Source organism: Stegostoma tigrinum, chromosome 4 (assembly GCF_030684315.1).
Source record: "Stegostoma tigrinum isolate sSteTig4 chromosome 4, sSteTig4.hap1, whole genome shotgun sequence".
Taxonomy (NCBI): Eukaryota; Metazoa; Chordata; class Chondrichthyes; order Orectolobiformes; family Stegostomatidae; genus Stegostoma; species Stegostoma tigrinum.
The window spans coordinates 34,223,814-34,245,991 of NC_081357.1; the positions used below are offsets into that span (position 1 = coordinate 34,223,814).

Consider the following 22,178-nt stretch of genomic DNA (forward strand, 5'->3'; position numbering starts at 1 on the left):
TGGACTGGTCGACATCTTAGTAGGGGAGCAGTTCGGTAACAGTGATCACGATTCAGTAAGCCTTAGGGTACTGATGGCTCAGGTGAAGGTGCTAATTTGGCAGAATACTAATCACAACAGTATTAGGCAGGAACTGAAGAATGTAGATTAGAAGCACATGTTTGAGGGCAAATCAATATGTATAGGCAGGCTTTCAAGTGTAAGTTGCTGGGAGTTCAGGACTAGAACATTCCTGTAAGGATGTAGGATGAGTATGGCAAGTTTGGGGAACCTTGGATAATGAGTGATATTGTAAGCCTAACCAAAAAGAACAAGGAAGCATTTGTCAAGGGTTGGAGGCTGGGAACACATGAAGCTAAGGTAGAATACAAGGGCAGTCGAAAGAAGCTTAAGCAAGGAGTCAGGAGAGCTAAAAGGGTTCATGACAAGATATTAGCCAACAGGATTAAGGAGAGTCCCAAGGCTTTTTTGTACATTTATAAAGAGCAAGAGGGTAGCCAGGGAGAGGGTCGGCCCACTCAAGGACAGTGAAAGGAATTTATGTATGGAGCCAGAGGAAATTGATGAGGTATTAAATGAGTTCTTTGCATCAGTATTCACCATACAGAAGGGCTTGGTAGATGATGAGGCTGGGGAAGGGTGTGCAGTTAGTTTGGGTCATGTTGAGATCAAACGGGAGGAGGTATTGGGGGTCTTGAAAAACATTAAGGTAGACAAGTCCCCAGGGCCTGATGGGATATACCCCAGAATACTGAGGGAGGCAAGGGAGGAAATTGCTGGGGCCTTGAGAGAAATCTTTGTATCCTCACTGGTTACAGGGAAGGCCCAAGAGGATTGGAGAATAGCCAATGTTCCTTTGTTTAAGAAGGGTGACAGGGATAATCCAGCTAATTAGAGGCTGGTGAGCCTTATGTCAGTGGTAGGGAAATTATTGGAGAGGATCCTTCAAGACAGGATTTATTACTACTTGGAAATCAGTGGGCGTATCAGCGAGAGTCAACATGGTTTTGTGAAAGGGAGGTTGTATGTCACTAACTTGATTGAGTTTTTTGAGGAAGTGATAAAGATGATCAATGAGGTTAGGACAGTAGATGTTGTCATGTTGTTCAGGAAGGCCTTTAACAACGCCCCTCATGGCAGAATGATACAGAAGGTAAAGTTACATGGGGTCAGAGTTGAGCTTGCAAGATGGATAAAAAACAGGCTAGATCATAGATGACAGATTAACAGTGGAAGGGTATGTTTCTGAATGCAGGGCTTTGACTAGTGGCGTTCCTCACGGATCAATGTGGGACCTTTGCTAGTTGTAATATATATATAAATGATTTGGAGGAAAATGTAACTGGTTTGATTAGTAAGTTTGTAGATGATACAAAGATTGGTCAAATTGTGGATAGCAATGAGGACCATCAGAGGATACAGTAGGATATAGATCGGTTGGTGACTTGGCAGAGAAATGCCAGATGGAGTTTAATCCAGAAAAATGCAAGGTAATACATTTCGGAAGGTCTAATCCAGATAGAAAATATACAGTAAATGGTAGAATCGGTAAAAGTACTGTAGGCAGAGGGATCTGGGTGTACAGGTGTACAGGTACACAGGTCACCGAAAGTGGCAACACAGGTGGAGAAGGTAGTCAACAAGGCATTGGGCTGCTTTTATTCATCGGCCGGGGCATTGAACTTAAAAATTGGCCGGTAATGTTGCTGCTTTATAGAACCTTAGTTAGGCCGCATTTGGAATATTATGTTCAATTCTGGTCACCACACTGCCAGAAGGATGTGGAGGCTTTGGAGAGGGTACGGAAAAGATTTACCAGGATGTAAGGAGGAAGAGCGATTAGCAATGGGGAGAGGTTGGAGAAACTTTAGTTGTTGTCACTGGAACGACAGAAGTTGAGGGGTGACCTGATAGAGGTCTACAAGATTATGAAGGGTACGGACTGAATGGACAGCCAGAAGCTTTTTCCTGTGATGGAAGAGTAAGTTACTAGGGGTCACAGGCTTAAGATGCCAAGGGAAAGATTTAAAGGTGATATACGAAGCAAATGTTTTACACCGAGGGCGTTGGGTGACTGAAACAGGCTGCCAGGGGAGGTGGAGGAAGCAGATACAATAGTGACTTTTAAAGCCTTCACAAATACATGAGTAGGATGGGGATAGAGGATTATGGTCCCCAGAAGGATAGGAGGCTTGTGTTGAACAGCCTGTCGGTGCAGGCTTGGAGGGCCAAAGAGCCTGCTCCTGTGCTGTAATTCTCTTTGTTGTTTGTTTTCCTGTTCTCTGAAACAAAGAGTACTAGCAATGTTACTGTTTAAAGTACAAAAGCATATTTTTGCATTGACTACAGTATCTAGGTAAGCTTGATTTTCATAAGTCGGTGGTGAAACATTCAGATATAATTTCTGAAATTATAAGCTTAGAAATTAAATCAGTGAAATCTTTGATATTTTAGTCTAAGGATTCAATGAAAATAGGAGTGGAAAATGTTCAATGCAAAGACGAAGAAGTGATATGACCGGAAATTTTGCCTTCGTTTTTAAACCATACTAACTGTGATCCAGATATCAGATGTTCTGTCAGCAGCAACAATATTGTTCTTGGCCAGATTAAACAGACCAAATCAATAGCAAGGATGTTTGGACCCTTCACAGATGTCTGTCCAGACTTGTCACTATTCTATGGAAAACTATCATGGTGAAAGAAGTTTTTAAACGATCATAATATCCAAAAATGCACAGGGACCATTTAAAAACTAAGAATGAATCACGTCCAGCTTGAACCACTGATGTTACAATCGTTAATGAAGGTGGTTTAGGAGTAGATGATTGATACACAAGAATTAACTGTTACCACACCATAGAACATTTCAGATGCTTTGCCTGTACACATGAATAATTAAAAAGCTACCTATCCGTATACTGCTTCTGGTCCTACTTCTGTTGTGAACTCCTAACATTGTGATTGCAGACAGTGTTAAAACCGAACCTGACACATTACTGTATATTGTTCCCATTATTGGCCACAGCACATCCAATGTCAGCCTTTTTGACATATTGATAGTGATTAATGTTATTTGTTTTCTTTAACCTATAATTCTGATGTTGATATAAACTATCTCTATTATGTACTACAAGAGAACTCTTCCAATTCTGGCAACTTGCAAATCCCCAATTTTTATTGGTATTTGGGGAGAGAGTTGACTAGTCTGAGTCATCGGAGTGTGCATTGGGCTGTAGAATGTCAGTTGCCTGATGTGTTTAAAATGGAATAGCATATCTTGCAGAAATAATGTGCATCGTGAGACTTCTTCAGCTAGCAAACTCATTAGTTGAGGTATTTGCCGGGTAGCAGATTTCAGATATAATCTACTGCCAGTTTTCTGACATTTCCTTAATAATACAGCCAGCAAATCAAGTACAACAATCAAATCTGAAGAAATGAGGGAGCTGTCCTCTTTTACCATAAAATTGATACTTTAGCACTTGATGTTTGTAAGTGCAAGAGATGGTGTTTCCCTTTATGGCAGTATAATTCTACTTCAAAATGTAGGTATATGACTGGCTGTTATTCTACAGACATAGGAAATAGTTGCTGTGCTATCCTAAGACATGTAATTGTTTTAGCCCTTTAACCAATGGACAAAGTGATTCAGTAAGCACACACCAAGTTGGTTAAAATTTGATTAGTATTTGATTCACATTCGAAGTCTGTCAAAGTGGATGTAAACAGCAGCCTGTATTGAACATGGTGGAACATAAACCAAGATAATAAAATGTGAGGCTGGATGAACACAGCAGGCCAAGCAGCATCTCAGGAGCACAAAAGCTGATGTTTCGGGCCTAGACCCTTCATCCCGAAACGTCAGCTTTTGTGCTCCTGAGATGCTGCTTGGCCTGCTGTGTTCATCCAGCCTCACATTTTATTATCTTGGATTCTCCAGCATCTGCAGTTCCCATTATCTCTGGAACATAAACCAACCTTTTGACTTGTAATGTTTTCTTTTTCTATCTTTTCCTTATAGCTATTACAACTTAGATGATATTAACCATGACACCATGAATAAATATCTCTCCAACCTCGTGGAGAAGTCTCTTGCGGATCTGGAATATTCCTATTGCATTTCAGTAGAGGAGGTAAAGCTGTCTTTATAAGCCTATTCATGCTTAATGCTGATATTTGTCTGCATTTTATTGTTTAAAGATCCAACTGGAGGTGTGCGTGAGTGTTTCCTGCCAGCCATTTTGGTTAAAGCCAAGCAAAAACCATCCTTTACATTTCTCCCCAACTCCATCAAATCTGAAACAAGGATTTAGTGTTTTGCCTACACAAATAAGGGAACATTAGAACATTAACCTCCACTTTCACTTCCAAAGTAAACCATTCAGCCCATCAAGCCTGCTCCATCATTCACTGAGATCATTGCTGATCTGTTAATCCTCAACTAAATTTTCCTCCTTTTCCACATGACCCTTGAAACCCTAACTGGTTTGAAGTGTCTTTCTGAGCCCATAGTACATTTAATGACTCAGCCTTGACGCATCAATGTGGTAAAAATGTCCACAAATGTACTACCATCTGGGAAAAGAAATTCCACCCCTACTCTGAGATTATGCCCTTTGATCCAAGATTCTCTTGGAAGAGGAAAAATCCCACTAAGGATCTTATTTGCTTCAATACGGCCTTTTCTTGTTGTTTAATACTCCAAAGCATATAGCCCAACCTACACAACCTCTGCTCGTGAGAAGATCCCTCCTTGCCCAGAATCAAGTGAGCAAATCAACTCTGGATTGCCTCCAATGCCAGTGTATCTTTCCTTCGGCATTGCTTAGTTCAGCCGGCTGGAAACCTAGTTTGCAATGCAGAATGACATCAACAGCATGGGTTCAGTTCTCACACCAACCAAGGTCACGTTAAAGGTTACCTCCACAATGCCCCCCACCTGAAATGTGGTGACACTCGGATTTAATCACCACAGTCATCTTTCTCTGTCTCTAGTGAGATTGCAGCCCTTTGGTCCTCTAGGACTATGACGATTTTATCTTTTCATCTTTTTGTCTTAACTGAGGGGTCCGTAGTATTCTAGGTGCAGTCTGGCTAGCGCTTTGTTAGTTTTAGCAAGACTTCCACATTTTTGTACTCCATTCCCTTTGAAATAAAGTCCGTTTGCTGAACTTGCATCCACAAGAGCCTCCAAATCTCTAGTGACTGCAGCTTTCTGCACTCTCTCTCAATTTGAGTAATGTTCACTCCTCTATCATTACTGACAAATTCATTTTCTCACATTAAATTCTGTCTGAAATAACAAGAATTGCAGATGCTGGAGTCAGAGACAACACAGCGTGGAGCTGGAGGAATACAGCAGGCCAGGCAGCATCTGAGGATCAGGAAAGTTGACATTTTGGGTTGAGACCTTTCTTCAGAAATCATTTCTGAAGAATGGTGCCAACCCAAAACATCAATTTTTCTGCTCCTCTAATGCTGCCAGTCCTGCTGTGTTCCTCCAGCTCCACACTGTTGTTTCTTAAATTCTGTCTTCCAGGTTTTTACCCTTAGTCTTTGAGGTTTCTCCCCTCCAAGATTGGTTCCCCTTAAGACTGTTATTGTTATTGTCATGATCAACCAACAGGTAATAACTGTCACAGACTTCAGTTGGGGAAACCACTCTGCCAATCAGTCCAATAAAGAAATTACCAAACTTAGGTGAAGCTGGAAGGTGTCAGAATGCTCCTCCCAGCCACGTTTTTTTCATGGATCACTGGGAACCCGGCCTCCCTCACATCACTGGTTAACTTCCTCAAGGGAGCAGATAAATACTTGCAGGAGAAAAACATTTGCACATCTCGAGCAAAGGGCAAGTTAATGTGACTACTTCAAGCCAGCACAAACACAGCAGCCCCCATCTGGGCTTCAAAATCATGGCGAGACAAAAGTCAATAACCTCATGAAAACCAAGGCATGAAATTACATGTTCTGATGCATACTGCAATATTTCAGTTTTAACATTGTGTCAGCCTTTTGAGTCCCTTTGTTTTTATGTTCTCTAGTTGACTCTCCCAATTTCTCTATTACTGAGGTTTTAGCAGCCTCCCTTCCTTCAGTGAGGACTGGTTAACAGTACTCATTTAGGTCCTTACCCATGTTCCATGCTTTCTATCTGGTCCCCAGTCAGTTCCACCCCATCCTTTGACCAGCCCTTTTATCAGCCTGGTCAGACATGTTACTACTCACCTTCTGGTCCAGAGGTAGTGAAACTATCACTGCACCAGTTGAGCCCATTTATAAAATCCAAATATCTATTCTCATACATTGACTTTGCTTTGATTGTTTACGTTTTTTGTTCTCTTTTATGCTTCTTGCAGTCAGCATGGTTCTGTACTATGAGCCTGACATTTGTCGTAATTGTCTTTCTTTTTAAATAGCTGCTACTTGTATAAATATTAGATGCCTAGTAGTAAGTTTGAATGTTCAGCTACCACTATTCTTGAGTGACAACTGTGACTCAGTGGCAGGATCTTGCTGTTGAGCCAGAAAGTCGCAGGTTTGACTGGTTTAGTTTGGGATTACATTCTACATGGACTGGTTGGTCCAAAGGGTCTGTGTCCATGCTGTATGACTCTGATTATGATATGAGCACAATATCCAACATGACACTGCACTACAGCATTGAAAGAATGTTGCACTGTCAGAGATGCAATCTTTCATGTGAGGCTTTAAACTAAGGCCCGTTCCCTTAAATGAACAAGAAAGATCTGCTGAAGTTATTTCAAGGATTTGCAGGGAACATTTTACCAATGCATTGGCCAATATTTAACCCTGCCCAACATCATAAAGAAATATGTTGTCTAATTATTATCACATTGCTACTTGTGAGATCTATCTGTACGTAGAACCTGAGGGTACCATGAAACTCCTGCCTTCTCAACCTCACCCCTCGCCTGAGACGCAGTGACCTTCAGGTTAAACATACCGCTAGTTATCTCTCTGTCTCTAATGAGAGAGCAGCCGTATGGCCCTTAGCCCTCTAGCTATTTTATGTTTACTACATGCAGATTGGCTTTACTGCATGCCAGTAAGGCACCCCATGATTTGGGACGGCCTGATTTCACAAATTTCCCTGTGTACAAAAGTATTTCATTTTCTTTTTTGGAACTCAGACTTTTTGTCCTGCTTGTACGTGTAAATCATCCAGCTAGCAGTTCCAGTTGTGCACAGAGATTAGTACCTAACAAAAGATAGGAAAAGCCCTTCTGATTTTAAAATCAAACCTTTTTGGGAAGGTCCACCTTTTTCTCGTTAAGCGAAATATGCCAATATGTGTTGATATTTCCGCAGCAAATATCTTATTTTTTTTTTGCATCAGCATGGTTTAAAAACAAATAATAAATCATTTGCATCAGTGAGATGCTGCTGGGCCTGCTGTGTTCATCCAGCCTCACATTTTATTATCTTATAATAAATCATTTGCAGATCTTTTCCTGTATTTAAGAATTTATTCAGACAGCACCAAATGTATAATTTCAGCTAAAGGTAATGCAACCTGACCTAGCTAACCTATCAAGAACCTGCTTACAATCAGAGGCTTCTATAATGAGCATGTCGTCTCTTGCAGGTTACTGCTCATGCAGGGAACACTGAAATTTGCCTCAAATATCAAGAAGTTTTTTGACATTTAATTCTAGATTCATTTTTTAACTATGCACATTTTTGTCTCATAGGATAATCGCAGCCTCCAGTCGCTGGACTTAGGCCGTATAGCCTCTTATTACTATTTGAAACACCAAACTATGAGAATGTTCAAAAGCCAGATGAAAGCAGATTGTTGTGTGGAAGACTTGCTTTCTGTTCTAACGGTGAGTACATGTTGCTGCACTGTATTTGCTGGAATCTCAAATCCATCTTGCTCAAATGTAGGAGCTGTTCATGCAATATGTGCTGAGAGATTTTGACATTTTAACCTGAAAATGTATGCATTGTATTGCGGTTGTGGTGTAATGAATATGTTAAAATGGAAGGATCTTGTATACATTATTAAGGGCTGTGAACAAACTGGGGGCTGTTGTGGTCACCATTTTGTGCCATTTGTCAGAATGTCTCTACATTGTCATTTATGCTACTTATGATTGAAGGTTTTAAAGAACAAATTTGCACTTACGATTTTTATTTTGGATCCAGCTTTATGGTAACACTAGCTTTTTGATTCCTAAGGTTGTGGAGTCGAATCCATTCAGAACTTATTCTAGGCTGACACTCCACTTCAGTGCTATGAGTGCTGCATTGCATGGCCAGCAATACTGGCAAGAATTTTTGCACCTCTTGGTCTTAGCAAAAATGAGAATGGAGACTGCAAAAAACCCAACCACCGTTTGGCCAATAGACAGCAGGTGGTGATTGGATTGAGTCAGCACAGAATGCACGCAATTCACAGAGGCAGCAGCATATGCAAAACTGCAACTACTTGCAGTCAGATTGATTTTTGTGAGGAGGGACTGGGAAGTATAATTTGTGGAGTTATACCTGGTAGTGGAAGGTCTAATCTTTGCAAAGTTGCTTGGATTGGTAAGGATACCAATTTGGACACACGCAGGGACCCATTTAAAACCGCTGAAATGCAGTGGCAACAAATAGATTACAAATGTCTGGCTTAATCAGAAGGGAGTAGGAGGGTCGGATAAGTGCAATTGGCATTCTTCTCCCCTGCCTAATTCAGGTATACAGATGGCAGGAAGAAAATGGTGTGAAAATGAAGCTTTGCACATTTTAAAAGAGACGAGACAACATGGGCAGGCACCATTGCACATAGATGTCGTAGACGGAAGGGAATTCAAACAACCAGAGACAAGAGAGATAATGGGAACTGCAGATGCTGGAGAATCCAAGATAACAAAGTGTGGAGCTGGATGAACACAGCAGGCCCAGCAGCATCTCAGGAGCATGAGAGGGAGTATACCAGGTCACAAAGTAAAGGTACCGCTCCGTGTACCAAGTGGAAGGGTTAGGGTTTTTTCCCTGAACTGTTGCAGGTTGAAGGGGAACCTTTTATAGAGGTTTATAAAATCATGAGGGGAATAGTTAAGGCGAGTACCTAAGGGCTTTTCCCAAGGGTAGGGGAGTCCAGAACTGGAGGACATTGGCTGAAGGTGAGGGGAGAAAGATTTAAAAAGGACCCGATGGGAACGTTTTCACACAGAGCATGGTACGTTATTAGAATGAGCTTCCAGAGTAAATGGTAGAGGTGGGTACAATTACAACATTCATAAGTCATTTCTACAAGTGATGGCTAGGAAAGGCTTAGAGAGATATGGGCCAATGCAGTCAAATGGGACTAGGTCTGTTCAGGAAATTTGTTCAGCATGGATATGTTGGGCCAAAAGACCTGTATCCATGCTCTGATTCTATGACTCTACAAGGAGTTTGGTGGCAACTAGTTAGGGGGAGATATACCAACCTCTAAAGTCATGACAAAACCAGTGCTGAAGGCAGCTGAGGCTTAGCTAAGATTATGGCCACTAACTTGTAACTAACAAGAAGATCTCAGACCACAGGGTCTGCCCATTCTTATGTCCTGCCAGTAGTTGTAAAGGTTACCATGCCTTTACATGTTTATATATCAGGGTCTTTCTGGGGCTCAGAAGGAGACCTATCCAGAATGTCATAGTCAGCCACACACAGTCAAATCAGGGTAGAACAAACAAAGAAGAAAATAGGAACAGGCCCTTTGGCCCTCCAAGCCTGTGCTGACACATTTTGCCCCTCCATACTAAAACAGTCTTTGCTTACGGGATCCATATCCCTCTTGACCCTTCCTATTCATGTATTCGTCCAGCTACTACTTAAGTGCTGCTCTTGTGTCTGCATCCACCACCTCCTTTAGCAGTGCATTCCAGGCACTCACCACCCTTTCTGTTGAAAATATGCTTCACACATCTCTCTCAAACTCCCCACCCTGCTGCTCCTTGAACCTGTGTCCCTTAGTAATTGCCCCTTCCATTGTGGGGAAAAAGCCTCATACTCTCCCCTCTATCTAAGCCAGTCATAATTGCTCCTCAATCTTCTGCACTCCAGTGAAAAGAAACCCAGACTATCTAACCATCCTTCGTAACTAAAATCTCCCATGCCGGGCAACATCCTGGTAAATCTTTTTTGTACCCTCTCCAAAGCATCTACATCCTTCTGGTGGTGTGGTGACCAGAACTGTATGCTGTATTCCAAATGTAGCCGAGTTAAAGTTCTATAAAGCATAACTTGCTTATTGTTATACTCAATGCCCTTTTCGATGAAGGCAAGCATTCCACAGGCCTTTTTTACTACCTTATTAAGTGCACTGCCACCTTCAGTGATCTGTAGTAGTGAAGGTAGTAACTGATACTCTGTTTGTGAGGGGAAGCATATTCAGTTCCCTGTTGATTTGGAAAACACATATCAGCTTCACTCAGATGCACAGGATTTTTGTTTGCCCCTAATATTGCCATAAAAGCTCCAAATCAGCAACTAGGCACCTTCACGAAGGGAATGTCCTTTTATTCACTCAATGTCCAGGTAGTTGGTGACATTAGCCAAGTTTTTCTTCAAGTCTTCACAAAGGTCCTAGTTAGCCGCCATGACTCCTCCCAACTACCTGAGATTTTTTATCCATTTGCAAATCTGTGTTGAACCTCTGGGAGAAAAAGGGATAACTCCTTTGCAGAAGTTGGGAAATGACGCCTCATGGGCGGGTGCAAACTGAGCATAAATGGATAAAAGCTGGGTGTTGACAGGGAGTAATATAGAACAGGCTGTTGGCAATCTTAAAATGCACATTAGGTGCCTTGAACTTCTTGTGGAGAACCGCAGTATTCCCCTGCAGTGTGCAGAATGGTAGTGATGTGCTACGGCCTCCTCAACATTGTGCAGTAAAGCAACTCACATCTGGATGAGGAAAATGCCATGCCCAGAGATCCAACATCTGAGGAGCAGAAAGGTAAGAAGAAGGTTGTTATTTCTATTCTGAAGAATATGGTACAAAGAAAGAGGAAGGCAGCAATGACAGAGCAGCTGAGAAGCATGCACACATTGTCAGGGTTAATTATGTGCAGAAGGGGTTCTCCCAGCAGTACCTAATACCAAAACAGATTCCAACTAAGATCATCAGATCTAATCTTGCCATTAGCCATTGCCTGGTGAGCAACTTACTTGAAAACCACAGTTACTCAGGGAAATGCTCACCTTAGTAAGAAAAACAACACCAGCGAGTTTGACTCTGTAGTGATTGTAACAAGGTGAGTCAGGTGGACTTCATAGAATGAGTTCTCTAATTGGTACTATTAATCTGGCCCAATCAGGAAGCCCTGGCTGAAATATATAAACAGGAGCATCAGAGGTTCTGCTCACTCTGAGAGGTGGCTCTGAGGAGGCTGAAGCAGTGTCAAGGACTTTTCACATGTAAATAAAGGGTGAATTGGTGACAGAATGCCATCCTCTGCAGAGTTATTTCTATGGTGACACGTTGGCACAGGAAGAGTTCCTCTCGACCTAAGTGGAGTTAGAAAACTCATACGCTGGAATCCAGGAGAATGCATACCCTGGAAGGTCCACCCACATCTGTTTGGAACAGTTAAATTACTTACCAATCAAAATAAACGTCTGGTTGAATGGTCACCCAGTTCTAATGGATGTTAGTACAGGCATGGCTGTTTCAGTGATCACGAAACTAGGCTTTAACAAAATTTGTTCTGGACTCCAACCCTCAAGTTTGAACAAGACCTCAACTAGACTGAGAACTTTGCTGGGGAATCTTTATAGATGAGTCAGCATGAGAAGAGCAGATGTAGAAATCTTGCAGATACCTATAGGAAAAGTAGAGTAGTAGTGGTTGGAAATTTTAGTTTTCCCCTGTATTGACTAGGCCCCACCCAGAGTGTAAATGTTTCACTGAACTTGAAACTTTAACTCTGCTTTCTCTCCACAGATGTTGCCAGATCTGCTGAGTTTCTCCAGCAATTTATGTTTTCATTTGATACAAATCTGCAGCATCAACAACTCCATAGTATATTACTGACAGGCAATCACATACTTTCAATGATGTCAAGCAGGAAGCTTGGTCAATTTTCCCTTCCCAAAACTGAAAATACTAAAGTCATTTATAGAATCCATCACTCGGGCCAAGCTCTCTAAGGCTGACTGAAGCCTTAATCCATCCTGGCTGGTTTAACTGTAGGTTTGAACATATTTGCTATGTTATTGAGATAGCTGTAGGTTCATAGTATTTACTCTTCCCTTTGCTGAAAAGAACAAAAATCTCATTTGCAAAATGTTATATATAGAAACAGAGACAAATTACTTCCTTCTCCACCATAATGGTTCAATTCTATACTGTTTTGCGGTGAAAAATTGTATATTTTCATTTAATTTACAGTCCATTAAAAACAGAAGGTTTTAGATTTTCTGAGTGGGCTAGAATGCAGCCAGAAATAAAATAGAGTGAGATGTTCACCCAGCTAACATCTGAGTGTTGACCTGGCTGTTTATTTCAGGGTCAAACTCATTGAAATATTGTCAGCAAGCTTCAGACATTAGAAATGGCTCGGGTTGGCAGATTAGCCTCAGGGGGACAAAAGGATCTGCAAGATTTAGCAGCCGGCAGAACTTATAGAGCCAAGCATCAAATCACCAGGCTATCTGTTTTATCTATGCCCAAGAAAACTCATTAGCAAATAAAAACTATGGCTGTGTGCCTCAAATTTCTCTGGCCGCAGTTTTGAAAGTGATGTCACAGGAGTTCAGGCAGAGAAGAGGCTCCTATTTGGAATGAATCTAGGCAGACTGCTAAAGAAATCTGTGCAGGTGTGGAAACATGATTAGGGCACTGACATGGGTCATGCTTCAGCAGAGAATTTATATGGGAATAGATATTTCCGTTTTCCCCCTCCTCCTCCGAAGTGACACCACTCTCGTGCCACTCAAATATCTTTTCATATTATACTTCAGGTTGATGTTAAATTGGTGTTTTGCAATCACTGAATAGATATTAGTATCCTGACGTTATCAAATTATGCATTCAGTAGAGAATTTTTGTTGTTTATTGGAATAGAAGGAAGTATTTGGAGATTTAGGAGAGGGTCAGTGGCTTACAGTTTGGCCTTTCTCAATTTTACTTTTTGGTTGTGGTAGTGATCAAACATTCTTGTATGAGCTTATGGAAAATACTGTTTTTACCTTTTCTTATTGAGATGCTTTCTGAAATTAACCCTACCGCACTAGTCTTACCTGTCGCAGTTGATCTGAGACAGGTTGAACCTTGTCACAAAGCCCAATGGCTGGTAACAATTAAATGTCTTGCATCCTGGGATGTTGATAGAATTGTTTTTTTTGGGTTGGTAATCAAAGGAGTCTTTTACAGTACAGTGTGTGTGAATAAACAGCTAAAATTCCCAGTTATCAGCGAGACAGCATTATACCATTTACTCCGTCTTCAACAATTCAGCAGCCAGGCTTCAGCCAGAATGGGCAGATGGATCCCTGACTGCTTGCTAATCCACAGCTGGAATTTTAACTTCCTCTGCCTTATCCATGGTGTTGGAGAGGCGGAGTACCTCTACTGGACACGGAGGGCAAGAAAGAAAGTGAAATCATTATTCGTAAGTATCCCAATGGGAACATTGCCAGGAGAGATTAATTTTTTCAGATGCTTATAAAACAAGCTCAGGTGGAGTCTCTAATCCTTGGGGCATGGAGGCAGATCAAGGAAGATACAACACAGCTAGTTCATTTTCTGCTTGTAAGCAAAACAAGCGACTGTTCAAAGTCTCAATACATGATTGCAAATTTAAGGAGATCTTTTCCTCAAGGGAGTTTTTCATCTTGTGCGTGTGATTTCCCAGACTTTTAATAAATGAAGTGACACTGTTGAAATTTTATTCATAACCCAATGAAGACCTTCTCTGTTAAATTGGTAATATAAAGCTCAAAGTGGCACACATATTTTGCTTAACAGATCTGTGCTTATCTGATAGTCTTCTGACAACCAGGATTTTTTTTCCTTAAAAGCCCAATGACATTTCAATATTGCAAAGTGAAAGAAACTGCTGTTTGAAATGTTGGGAATGTTTCATATTTTTCTAAGTTATGAATTTTTAACATGAAGTAAGATGTACTGTAAAACAAATAGAACAGAAAATGCTGGTGAAACTCAGTCGGTCTGGCAACATCTGCGGAGTGAAAAATATTGTTCATATTTCACGTTCAACATGAGGTCCTCAAGACTGAAGGAGAACTAGCCCATTCTGAAAGAGCCAAATCAAATTTGAAACATTTCTTTCTCCACAGATGCTGCTGCCAGTCCTGCTGTGTTTTTCCAGCAATTTTTTAAATTTCAGATTTCTAACATTCATCGTACATTGCTTTTAATATAGTATGCAACATAGAAACAATGGCCCAGAATTTTCTCGAGCAGGGCATTTCATGATATGAATCGTTTGTTAGACTTCTTTCTTCATCCTTTAACTAGAAAAATATTTGCATCTCAAATTTATGCAGTTGACAAGATTAACAAAGTATTTGGGAGTTTTTGAATAAGATATCCAACTTTTTATTTCTTTAACTGGTGAGATTGAAAGGTAGGGAAAAAGATAGGAAGGACAGAGGAAAACTATGGGATCTCAAGTTGAGATAGATACAAACAAACAACAAAAAATGGTCAAGGAGAAGTAGACTAAGGGCAGGAAACAAAGAACAAAAAGAAAGCAATGTTGATTTTAAATTTTAAAAACCTCCAGGAATAATTCACTGCCGAAAGAAGTGAGATTGTGCAGTTTCATTGGTATTCTTTAGAAAATGGATGACATTTCAGAAATTAGAATATTGCCATGAAAAAATCTTTGTCATAATGTAGCAGCTTTAACTTGCTGTACTGTACTGAGTTTGATTTGTCTTCTAGCACAGATGCAGCACATTTCTGAAGCTTGTAGTGAAATTCATACTAAGTTCACATTTTCACAAAGCTGCCAATATAAATAAATAAAAACCAAAGAACTGTGGATGAACAAAATGAGAATCAAAAGCAGAAGTTGCTGGTAAAAATCAGCATGTCTGGCAGTATCTATGTGACAAAGCAGAGTTAATGTTTTGGGCCCAGTTTTCCAGCAATTTCATTAATGTAAATTGTCCAGCATTTGAGGTTTTTTTTATGCAACCCATATCTTGTTGCCACAATTTTTTGGTTACTTATGAATTAATTTTAACATTTTTCCAGTAAATTCTGGTTCACTGATAGGTACTGGTAAAATCAGGCATGTTCACTCTTAAGGTGAATTTCTTTGCATCTATTAAATGTGGTTACATCAGACTTCATTTGAAAATTTCAGTAAAATTGAATAAGTAATTTGCCACAAATGTAGCCCTTCCGGCTTGCCACAGTCATGACTATGAGATTTTAGTAAAAATGTAGTCAGGAACCTAAAACAATGTATTTACTTCAGAATTTCATTCAAGGTTTGCGAGAGAAAAGCTCAGCTCCAAACAAAGCCACTGCTGCAGGAGAAGCTGGACTAATGATAGGGTCTCACTGTGCATTAAGTTATAAGAATTGCTTGAATACACACAGAACCAATAACTTTTCACAGTATTCTGCCACTGAGGTGAGCACTGTAGAAGCACGCCATTTGTACAAGTATCTCCTCAATTTCACAGCCATGCACACCTTTGCAGGACGATCATAGGAGGTTCTACTCTGAACAGAGTTGCATCAAGAAAAAATTTAAAACTGAGAAGTAGAAAAACCTTGAAATCCCAGATTCCTAAGGCAGATGATTCCCAAAATAAGCTATGAATTGAACATTATCCTTGATCTTCAAAGTAATAGTTTAATACCATTTAACCTATGTTTGTGTACACTATATTAAAACTGAGAGAGTGCACTTTGATTCAGAAACCCAACAGTTGAATGTGGCTCTTCCATCAAAACATAGGACTGAACATAACAGCTGTAGACCATTCAACCCCTCAAGCCTATTCCACAATCTAACCCAGATTGATGTTGTATTATAACTCAATTAATTTTTTAATCCTTAATACTCCTGTCTCGCAACAATTGTGATGTGGATAAGTAATTTTTTTTTAGCAAGTCAAAACACAGCAACTTCCTTCTGTACTCTAAATCTCTCTATGGTTTTTCCTTAAATTAGGATCTAACTGCAGAACGTTTCAAAGTAAGATCAAACATACAACATTAGTTTTTGATTTTATTTTAAATTCACAGTATTACGTATAATTATTGTTGAGGCCTAGGCATTCTAATAAACAGCTAAAATGGTTTTTGTCTTTAAGAAAGCTACTTCACTATATTTTAAAAACTGCAGTTATCTTAAAAAAAATGCAGTGAAATCACTATACCTCACCATTGCCATCTTTGTGTTGGCAAACTATTTCACATATTAATATTTCCAGAAGATGCTGAAATGAGATGTTTACCATCACCAGTCTTCCCTAGGTTACCCTGGAATGGGATGGTGTCTCAAAACTTTGGACAAATGTCTGTTGTGCTACAAAGCAGCAAATCTGAGTAGTTTTCTCCACTAACAGGATGCCGCCATCAAGTGAAAAAGGCAGTTTGTCTTCCACACAAATGTGATATTTGAATTTCCATATTGATGTGGTATCAAGTAGGTAGAACGTATGCCCCAATGACTGGCAGAGCATATCAAATAGCACATGTTGATGACCATTCACAGCCTATGCTCAACCAGCTTGTGCTAGTGAGCCTCAGAAAAGTATATCCAACATTAGATGCGATTCCACTTTGGAAATCACTTCCTAAGTAGTCCAGACTGTGCTAAGAGTTACACCAGCAACCATTTGAAGATCATCAACCTGGCATGCAGTGTGATGTGTTTGCGCCTGTTAGATAGTACACAAGTGAGTATTCAAGACCCTTTTTTTAATAAAGGAAAAAGGAATTTGAATACACATTTCCACCTTTTTCAAAAGCCAGTGTTCACAGAGACAACCAAATACTTTGCCACCACCATGGCAATGCCCTGACAAATCAAAATCTGACTGTCTTGTCTGAGAATTAAGATTGACAGTTCACAGCTCTTGCTGCATCTCCATGCCACTAATGAACCAACCAATCAGTACCCTTTCTGATTCTGTATAAAATGAAGCTTCTTTCACTATAGTCAGTTTTTTTGTGTGTCCTTGTTCTGGTGAGTACAAGACGAAAAAGTTCATTTTTTTGAAAACAGATTTTTGAACTATCAAGGAGTTGAAGGCTATGAGAAACTGGTATGTTAAAAGGAGTTGCGGCCTTGGGCCAGATCAACCATGATCTAGCAGAATGGTGAGGTAGACTTGAAGATCTGAAAGGCCTGTATCTTCTGTTTCTTCTCACAAATTTTCAAATTTTAAACCACCCCCTTCTCCCAGGTTAGCAGTGCTGCCTCAAAGCGCTGGCAGCCCACATTTGATTCCATCCTCGGGCGACTGTCTGTGTGGAGTTTTCACATTCTCCCCACATCTGTGTGGGTTTTTTACAGGTGCTCCAGTTTCCTACGCAATCCAAAAATGTGCAGGCTGGGTGGATTGGCTGTGCTAAATTGCCCGTAATGTCTAGGCATGTGTAGGCTACATAGATTTGCAATGGGAAATGCAGGGTCACAGGGATAGGCTTGAGGGGGTTGGATCTGTGTGGAATGCTGTTCAAAAGGTCTGTGTTGGCCCAGTGGCCTGTTTCCACACAGTTGGGATTCTATGGTAAGTACTGCAGTATGGGAAGATTATGGTAATACGCTCATCCATGAGTGAATTTGGGCCTTTAGATATCAACTAATGGTGATATAAGGGCCTCTTCTGACAAGTGTGATTTATATCTGTGGAATTGGAGTCCCACACCTAATGTCCAGGCCAGCCAGTAAAATCAAGTGGCAGAGCCAGGAAATGTGTCAATTAGAAATTTCCTCCGAGTATCGTCTCCCCTGCCCTGTCCACCTAGATCTCACCCACAGCTAGACCCTCATTTCACCAGTAGAAGGTTGCCATCACCATAACTGACCTAGAAAATGGCTCAGAAGTGAATAAGATGCCAATAACCAGCACACCAGCCAGCATGGGGGCATTTTGAGCCCACCAGAGGGCATCCAATATCCAGCTCAACATTTCAGGCAGCTGCATCTTCTCAGGATCTTGGTCATTTCCTACTGCGAAACCATTGACCTGAAGCATCAGTTCTGTTTCAGCCTCTACAGATACTGCCTGACTTGCTGAGTATCTGTAACATTTTCTATTTTTGTACCACACTGCACCATTTTCCCATGATGGACTAGATAAATGATCCCACCTGCTAAAAGATGCTTTGTGAATAGAAAAGACATAATTAGAAATACTCTGACACATAACCTGTCATTATTTGTAGTATCCTTGAACAAAAGTCTGAAGAATAAGCCTGTGTATGTTTATATATAGATTCAAACATCTAGTCGCTCCAAAAGATTATGTATTCTTCAGTAGTTTGATTGTTTGATAAGCTAAGTTGTTAAAAACAAATTTACCGTATATTCTGTCATTTTTAAAACAAAAGCAAATGTTATCCATAATGTGTTTTTTTTAAAGATTTTAATTAATGTTTACTGCAATCTTTGCTTTTGTGAACTTAAAGATTGCATCAAATTTTACATATCTTTGGCTGTGTGTTTATTCAAATCACTTGTTCCCACCATCACCTTTCTGTGCTGACCTCTAGCTGCTCTTTGCATAGTGGCCCAGCTCATTCAAACTCATGACCCCGGTCATCTGTAAAGCTATCAGCAATTTGCACTTTATACCTCAAACTGCAAAGTCAATGTGCAACTTGAAACTCTCTCGGGATTTAATATAGGCACTGAACTGTTTGACTCTGACCCTTGTCCCATGTTTCTCACTAGCTCTCTACAATTGATCTAAGGTGTAAGAATAATTACCACCCTTAATGTAGAAATATAACTATTAATATTTTCTTGGTTCCTTTTACAATAAGATCCTTGATAGTTGTAAATGTGTGGAATCCAGCAAACTACAGGATGTTCTTATTTAGAATTCAGCTTGTAACATTGACAGCCTTTGGTTTCATGCTTTTCAGAATAGAAAAAGCTTGAATAAAGTGAGTTGCTGCTTCCAGTAGCTCTCAGACATTTTGTATTGCATAGCATCTATTCATTTCAAGTATCTAAACGCTATTGCTGGAGCCACCTTAAGCTGACAATCTGACATACTGAGCTAATGCAGTCTGTCAATATACATTCTTCAACAGTCAGTTTCTAGCATCACTTCTCCAAGTGAAAGTAATTGACTTTTTTTAAGATAAGAAATATTGAAACCCTTAATAAATGTACGAGTTTTTAAGAAAGTAAGTTGGGTAGCTAGCCCATCACCTTACCGCCCACATCCAAGATCACTCCATGATGGAAAGGGGAGGGTCAAACACCAAAATTAGTAGACCAAATGATATATGAATAAATATTTAAAATACGTTTAGGCTTTTTAAGAGATTCAGTTGCTGGACATGCGAAAATATGGCTGACATGGACAAGGCATTTTTAAAAGCAGACATGAAGAAAGGAAAGGAGTGGTTGCTTTCAGAGTGCCTGTGGGCATCAAAAGCACAATCCCACCTCTGAAATAACCTCACCCACCCTCTGAGCCACCTGTCTGACTGAATTTGCCACCCATCCAATCCTATCCCTGACTCTAGGTTCCATTCTCACCCTAAAACTCAGCTTCTCGGGGCTGCCATGATCCTCCATGAGTCTCTTCATTCAGTTACCCCATTACCCATCTGAGAGTTTTCAGGGTGGCCAGAAGCTCCCGAGGGCAAGATATGCTCCTGATTGAGTATAAACTACCAGAGTTAGTGCAGCTTCTTTCTAGCCTGTTGGCTTGTTCCCAACTTTCCTTCCAGTGGATCAGTGACCCAGTAGAACACCCACCTCTGACACCAAGTCCCTTTGACGTTGAATTCACAGCCTCGAGTTGCTGACCTACATTGACACATGGGAAAGCCACATCTTGGTGTTGAAATTCTCATCCTTTTTTCCAAACCGGCCAAAGAGCGGACTCATTTTCCTCCCTACTAACAATCCATAATCCCACAACCATAAGCAGTGTGGCATCAAGTAGGCCTAGCAAAACTGGAATCATTTGGTATCAAGGGGGAAACTCTCTGGTGGTTAGAGTCATACCTGACACAGGGGAAGATGGTCGTAGTTGTTTGAGGTCAGTCATCTCAGCTCCAGGACATCTGTGCAGGAGTTTCTCACGCTAGTGTCCTAGGCCCAACGAACTTCAACTGCTTCATCAATGGCCTTCCCTCCATCATGAGGTCAGAAGTGAGGATGTTCGCCGATGAGTGCACAGTGTTCTGCATCATTTGTACTCCTCAGACACTGAAGCAGCCTGTGTTCAAATGCAACAAGATCTGGACAATGTACAAGCTTGGGCTGACAAGTGACGAATAACATTTGTGCCACGCAAATGCTGTGACCGTCACCAATAACAGAAAATCTAACCACTGGCCTTTGATATTCAACGGTATTAGCATCACTGAATGCCCCCACTATCAACATCCTGAGAGTTATCATTGATCAGAAACTCAACTGAACTTGCCACATAAACACAGTTGCTATAAGAACAGGTCAGAGGCTACGAATACTATGGCAAGTAACTCACCTCCTGACTCCCTAGAGCCTGTCCACCATCTACAAGGTACAAATCAGGAGTGTGATGCAATGCTCCACACTTGCCTGGATGGGTGAAGCTCCATCAACAATCAAGAAGCTTGACACCATCCATGACAAAACAGCTCGCTTGATTGACACTGCATCCACTCCCTCCACCACCAATGCTCAGCAGCAGCAGTGTGTACTATCTACAAGATGCACTGCAGAAATTCAGTACAGGTCCTCAGACAGCAGGTGGACTGTAGCAGTTCAAGAAGGCAGCTCACCACCACCGTCTCAAGGGCAACTAGGGTCAGGCAGTAAACGCTGAACAGCCAGCAATGCCCATATCCCACAAAATGAAGTCTAAAAAAGTAACTGTAATAATCTAATCTGACCTCGAGTGCTTCACTGATTTTAATGACTTTATGTCAATTTCCTTCTTTAAGACATTCCTAAAATCTAAGGATGGAATTCTTATAGAGGCTTGAATAATGTGAAATACAGCAACAAATCTGGCTGAATCACACACGAAATCCAACGAGGCTCTTCTTGGCATTGAGACCAACTCGTTGAAATATTTAGCTAAATTCTCAATATTGACCAAGATTCTCACTAGACAGCAGAGAGTTGTTTATTGAGGAGGATTATCAAAGTACAGCTTTATATCTTGTGAGCAATCTAGATGTCAACAATTCTCGACAGGGATGTGAGGGCGGGTATCTTGTTTGACTCTAATTTGCTGCTTACACCAAAGGCATTCCATGTTGGACACCATACGCCAACATCTCTGGGAAATCTCCATGGGCAGCAGACATTTCATGTCCATGGACAATGACAACTGACATGTGCCAGTCTGTAAGAACCCTCATGCTATTTTACTGGTTCACTTTCAGTGTGCTCCTGTAGTTCAGTGCTACATATCAGGGCAAACCAATGACTTCCTTTGTGCTGATGCAGCAAAGATTCTTTGCACCCATGAACACCTGCCCAGCTCATGGATGAAGTGACATCTCCAGCTTGTTTGCATTTTTTAAAATTCATTCACGGAATGAGGGCGTCGTTGGCTAGGCAGCATTTATTTCCCATTCCTAATTGCTGAGAGGGCAGTTAAAAGTCAACCACATTGCTGTCAGTCTAGAGTGACATGTAGGCCATATGATGAAAGGATGGCAGTTTCCTTCCCTAAAGGACTTTAGTAAACCGGATGGGTTTTTTCTTACAATCGACAATGGATTCATGGTCACCATTAGATTCTTAATTCCAGATATTTATTGAATTCAAATTCCACTTCTGCCATGGCAGGATTCAAACCTGGGTCCCCAGAACGTTATCTGGGTCTCTGGATTAACAGTGCAGCGATAACACCATGAGGCCATCGCCTCCCCTCCGCTTGATCCCTCGCTAACCTTGAGCCTGCTCACAATGTACTTGTCTTGCTTCATTCTGCCTTGCCTTGCCTTTTTGAGCTTTGTCACCCCAGCTCGAGATACAGGCTTACGATATTGGTACAATG

The 22,178-nt window shown here is 40.8% G+C and overlaps 1 protein-coding gene across 1 annotated transcript in view; it reads left to right on the plus strand.

The window, feature by feature from the left end:
• Positions 1-22,178, plus strand: part of ascc3 (activating signal cointegrator 1 complex subunit 3) — a 507,536-nt gene that overhangs the window by 423,969 nt on the left and 61,389 nt on the right. The window contains exons 36-37 of the mRNA XM_059645261.1: positions 4,024-4,135; positions 7,718-7,852. Of these exons, the coding sequence (XP_059501244.1) occupies positions 4,024-4,135; positions 7,718-7,852 (247 nt within the window). The remainder of the gene's footprint in view (positions 1-4,023; positions 4,136-7,717; positions 7,853-22,178) is intronic.